The 6,252-nt window shown below is 28.1% G+C and overlaps 1 protein-coding gene across 1 annotated transcript; it reads right to left on the bottom strand.

Moving 5' to 3' along the window:
- Positions 1 to 3,286: 3,286 nt before the first annotated feature.
- On the bottom strand, positions 3,287 to 3,775 carry LOC133033266 (transcription factor MYB24-like). Its single transcript, XM_061107964.1, has one exon. The coding sequence runs from the start codon at positions 3,773 to 3,775 to the stop codon at positions 3,287 to 3,289; it is 489 nt and encodes a 162-aa protein (XP_060963947.1).
- Positions 3,776 to 6,252: the final 2,477 nt, after the last annotated feature.

Here is a 6,252-nt window from a genome sequence, read left to right as displayed (position 1 = left end):
AAATCAGCTCAATAACCCTTAATTTAACTTGAGAATACCCAAACAATACCTACAACAACCCTAAACTCAAATTCATGCAGAAAACCCAACTCCAAACATAAAAATTCAAGGAGAAGGGAATAAAGAGGCTTACCTTGAGTTGAATCCCTAAAGTTCCAATAGAATTATCGGCTTAAGCTTAGAAAAACTTGAGAATACAAAATTCAGTAGTGTTGGGCAAAATCATAGTTTAAACCTAGTAACTCAATATTAAATCCAATTTGTACATCATAAAAAAATTATTTTAAAATGGGATATTGGCGGCAAAACTACCTGAATTTTATATTTTTTAACACTTAACAACAAAAGAAAAAAATTTGACAACAAAACCTACTGAACTCCCATTCTATTTTGCTCTTCATACTTTTGTAAAAAATCTCAGTTGAGTGTACACGTAGCAAATTTTTAGTGGTCTACATAATATTAATTTTTAAAAATAAGTATAAAATATAGTTTAAAAATTATATAAAAAAAAAGATATTTTATTTTATTTTTTTCTTTTTTTCCTAAAACCCTAATTTGATAACGTATCTTCCTTCTCCTTCTTCAACTCCATTGTCACTACCACCACAGTCACTACCACTAAAGCTACTACTAAAACCACCACCACAAATCACAAAAAAAATATTACCACAAATAACAACAACCACCACAACTTTAACCTAAATCCAAAATTATAAACGAAATTTGGACCCAGAAGTGTTCAATTGGGATCTAAAACTTTTCAACTATGGGGAAACAAAATTGAGCTTTGATTGGCTCAATGGGACCCAGAGATGGCTCAATTGGAGTTGTGGTGCTTCGACTCCAACGAAGTCAACCACGAAGAGAGAAAGTAGAAGAGACGGAGAGAGAGAGAGAGAGAGAGAGAGAGAGAGAGAGAGAGAGAGAGAGAGAGAACCTGGGAGGAAGAAGATTGAGAGAGAGAAAGAGATGGTAAATCGAGAGAAAGATATAGAGGGTAGATCGAGAGAGAGAAGACACACGTGGAGCTTCAGCTCCAGTGAGGTCCACCACAAAGAGAGAGAAAGAGAGGGCCTAGGAAGGAGAAGATTGAAAGAGAAAGAGAGGGCAGATGGCTCAAGAGAAAGAGGGAGCTTCGGTGAGAACCTAGGTGCTTCAGCTCCGGCAAGGTCCTAAGCGGCGAGGTCCAAAACAAAGAGACCAAAGAGAGAAAGAGAGGGTCTAGGAGGGAGAGCTGAGAGAGAGAAAGAGAAATTTAGGATTTTAGAAAGTTTATGAAAGAAAAAAGAAGAAAAAAAAAGTAAAAAAGTTTTAATTTTTTTTTTCTAATTTTTAAATTTTTTAAATATTTACAATTATTTTTAAAATTAATATTACGTAAACCATTAAAAAATTTTCACTCGTACACACATATACACGCGGACAGTCTATTGTGGAACTTAATTGAGGTTTTTTCACAGAAGTGTAAAGAGCAAAACGGAATGAGAGTTTAGTAGGTTTTGCCATCAAAATTTTAGTTTCTGCGGTTAAGTGTTAAAAAATATAAAGTTTAGGTAGTTTTTCTGTTAATATTCTTTCAAAATTATTATTACTAAAAAAATCATATTTTAAAAAAATAAGTTTTATGCCAAATTAAAGCCGTAAAATTAAATGAACAAGCTCATGATACCAATTGTTAAAATTTAAAACACATTGATCGTGCTATTATCGATAATTATCAATACAAAACATATCATCCAAGATTAAATATTTAATTTTAGAGCATTAACTTTAAAATTAGCAAATATACCTCATTTAATATTTAGTGTTGAATCTTCAAGAGCTATGACCACTGTTGATTTCATAAACCTCTTTGATCTACACATATAGAAAAACAAGAAAGCTTGGGCATAATGAAAACTACTCTTCTATTCTCTCAACATGGCCACACCTATTCCACCTTAATCACTTATATAGACCACTTTTGTGAGGAATCATGGGCCAAATGGGCCTACATGTCCAATGGGAGAGAATCAATTGTCAAGTCCCAATGGGTGACCAAAAATATTTTAGAGCGTGTCCATGACCCTAAGTATGTTATCGATTATATAATTATTTTAATACCGACACTGTGTGAGCAACAATTAATTATATTTGTTCACATAAAATATACTAAAGTGATCATTTAAGCATATGAAAAAATTACAATAATATTGAAAAAGCATTACGGTAGAATTTATTATAATATATGCTTTAGTATAAGTGGAAAAATGTATCATAGCAAGGATCATCACCTAAACAACCTTAATTAATCTTTCATAAAGTATATTATGATCCGCTTTTTATAATACTTGTATTATGGAAAACTTTATTTATTGCAGTGATATTGTGGTTGATATGTACCATTTGTTCTTTTACTCATATCTGTTTTTCTTCCCATTTTCTAGAAAAAAAAAATGAATTGTACACCATAAGAGATGATAAGTAAACAAAGATTATGAGGAGTACTATCATCATTAGCTTTTGTTTTTCTTTGTTTAGATGACAATAATTAAAGAATTTGGATGAAATAATTTAGGCCTTTAAATTGAGATTAATTCCTTGAATTCTCTGTTATTCTCATAGAGTCCTCTAAAAGAAGATTTAACATTATATATCAATTGCATAATTGATAAATGAAAACAACACAATTTAGATAATGATAAAGCATACTAATACAATTATAACTAAGTTTGTAAGTTGATAAGTGAAAACAACACCATTAGACAATGATAAAGCATATTAATACAACAACTCAGTTTGTAATTTTCTCTTCTGTGTTGGATAATGCATTCTCAAATGTGATGTCGAAAGTCAAACCAGAGTTCAAAGTGAAAAACTAAAGGCATTTTCCCATCATAATAACACAAATAATTATTTTGTCCAAGCAGATTGTAAGTCATTCTAATATATTGTATTACTATGGTGTATATGTAATTTTGGTGTAAGATGGTGTCAGCTAAACATCACTTGTCGCATCATGTATTCTTTTTAAAAATTACTTATTTGCTGTTGTTATTTTATACATATTGGAGGGTATTATAAGGTGAAGATATACCATTTCCCTTCTGTGTTTTCTCCAGTTTAGTCACTGTTAGGAAATTCTTTACATGAAGTGATTAGTTTGAGGTTGTTAGTCTGTTTGAGTTTGCCTAAGGGCATTTCCGGAATCTGTAGCGATCTGTTATGCAATATTATTATATATTCGGCATGGGAAGCCATGCATGTACATACATATATATATATATATATATATATATATATATCATATAAAGCTCTGAGTGTTCCAAAATGTATTAGGACTTTCATTATATTCAAAGGAGTAATGTCCAAAAGGATCAGCAGTAGTAGCAACGTGGTCGTCTGGTTGGAGTAACATGAGTAGGTCATCATTGTCATAATAATTGGGTTGGAATAGTACGACGTCATTTGATGAAGTAGCAGCTGGCATAGTAATATTGAGTCGGGTGGTCGGGTCAGCACCCCGGGTGATGGATGGATTAGGAGATTTATCATGATGATGAACATTTGTATAAGTATTTTGGGTCAAATTTTGGATTTGCTCAGTCAAACGGGGTATTAAGACGTTGCCCATAATGTCTCTGAATTGTTGACTATTGACCTCACATTTCAGTTGCTTTGCTTGCTTTTGAACTCTGCTTCTCCAATAGTTCTTTATTTGGTTGTCTGTTCTTCCAGGAAGCAATTCCGCAATCTTAGACCAACTGTTAGTTATATAAATATATTCATTCATTACAATACATATAACATACTATAATAGTGGGCAAGACTATTGACTATTGAGCAATATTTATATTTTGTGCTTTAATTAGTTGATCATGTGTGGGGATGCCTCTACAATCATTTTGCAATGTTTCATCTTGTTTTATTTCTTTTTTGTGTGTTCAGAATTTTCGGACAACTCTGAGAATATGCTTCAGATTTGGTCAAAATATCATGGTATTAATTCTAACGTATGTATGAGATTTTCTATTATTATAGATTTTAAAATATAGTTAACATTATCTATTACTGCAGTACTTAAGAGTTTATTTGTTTATATATTGCCGGGTTACAGGTTCAAAACATGGCACTTATTCCTTATTTCTTTTGTGTATTTAGAATTTTAACAGTTACTAATATATTCTCCTTTAATATTCTTTACACTTTAGAAGTGATTTTTTTTTTTATTTTACAAAATTGTAATATTGCTTTATATATTTTGTTAACATTTTGTGTTTATTTACTTCCCTATTAAAATTTTAAATTGTATTTTTCTAAAATACTGTTATATATTTAAAATGAAAACTAAGCGCAAAAAAAACAAAAACAAAAACAAAACTAAGCACACACGTAATCTAAAGATAAAACCAAGAATATAATTTATTATAGGTAACATTAACTTGATATATTAAATGTCTTTGTAAAACAAAAAGTGTTGTTCTTTTTTTAAAACGCTCAAATTTTAACTCACTACATATATTTCTTTTATCTTTTATCTTTAAAATATTACAATTTAAAGTTAAACTCACCATACATATCTCTATTATCTTTTATTTTATATTAATTATGACTATGTGTCTGTTTGGCACAATTATGTTGTGGAAAAAAGCAGTTGTAGTAGTGTTGTGAGAAAAAACAGTTGTAACAATACTATGAGAAAAAACAGCAGTAAGAGAATTATAGAAAAAAATTGACCTGAGAATTTGATAATTATAAATTTTAAAGTGTGGTGAGTTTTTAAGATTCTATAATAATAATAATTTTATAATCTAGTTTATTATAATCACAAATATACAAAAAAAAAAAATTATATATTTTTTAATTCTTTTTTCTCCACAATATTAATTTATATGCATTTGATAAAAAAATAATTTATATTATTGTTAAATTATATTTTTATCACTTGTAAAAAAATATTCTAGTTTATAAGTAAATCTAAGTTGATGGAATTTGTTAACTAATAATAAAAATACAAATATAAATATAAAATACTATAACACAAAATAAAAGGGAAATTTGATTTTTTATGCTTACATTTGGTTAAAAAAAAATTTCTAAATAAATAATAACTAATATTTGTAAAATATGACAATTTTTATGATATCCCTAAAATACCCCTATTTACATCACCCCATTTACACCATCGGACCACCCATCGGGCTACCCATCGGACCATCCATCGGGCCACCCCATCGGGCCACCATCGGACCACCCATCGGGCCACCCATCGGACCAAATCTGCTACCAATTTTTTTTTATGTTTTTGTACATACAAAAGTAGCATCAGGTGACCATCGGACCACCATCGGACTACCATCGGACCCCATCGGACTACCAATTTTTTTTTTTTTTTTTTATGTTTTTGCACTAAAAAAAAGTATGGAAAATTTGAGAGGAGTATTTTTGGGTTTTAGATAAAGTGGTCATATATTTTCAATGATGATATGTATTAGTTTAGAAATAAAATATTAGGTATATGTAAGTATAGAAAATCAAATTTCCCAAATAAAAATAAGAAAATTAAATTTTATTTATTTTAAATATTTTTTTCGTTCAAAAAAAATATAGTTCTTTTTGTAATATATAGCAAACAATTAAATAGATTTTTAGTAAAAAATAATTTATTGTAGTTGATCTTTTATTATTAGTTAGGTCGTAAGAGCTTTAGCTTTTAGCTATAATTTCTCCATAAATTTTTCAATAAGTTAGTTTTTAGTTTTTCTAAAAGTTGTGTCAAATAAACCATATATATCTATACATTTTTGACATTGAAATTCAAATTTAAAGTTATTGTAGTTATAATTTTTTTTCTATTAATATTTTTTACCCAATCCACATATCTTAAAAAAAAATATTTTTCTTGTATTATTTTCTTTTTAAACAATAAAATATAAAAATTATTTATGTCTCTAAAAGAATCACTATTCATGTGATGTTGTTACCTATTATAGTTACTAAAAAATTTATATTTATACAAAAAAAAAAAAAAGAGAGAGAGAGAGAGAGAGAAAAAGTATGATATTTCTAAAAATTAAATATTATAAAATTAAAAATATTATTGTTAAACTAAAATTATAATTAACAATAAAATTTAAATATTATTATGTTTTTTTAAAATAAAAATAACACTTAAATTAAATATTTTTAATAAAAAATAATGTCAATAACGTAAAATAAGATTAATTACATAACTAAAAGTATTTATAACCATAAAATTAAAAGTGTAAT

This window comes from Cannabis sativa, unplaced genomic scaffold (assembly GCF_029168945.1).
Source record: "Cannabis sativa cultivar Pink pepper isolate KNU-18-1 unplaced genomic scaffold, ASM2916894v1 Contig3, whole genome shotgun sequence".
Classification (NCBI taxonomy): Eukaryota; Viridiplantae; Streptophyta; class Magnoliopsida; order Rosales; family Cannabaceae; genus Cannabis; species Cannabis sativa.
The sequence above is the reverse complement of the archived record's forward strand: the minus strand, read 5'-3'. Positions and strand labels throughout refer to the sequence as shown.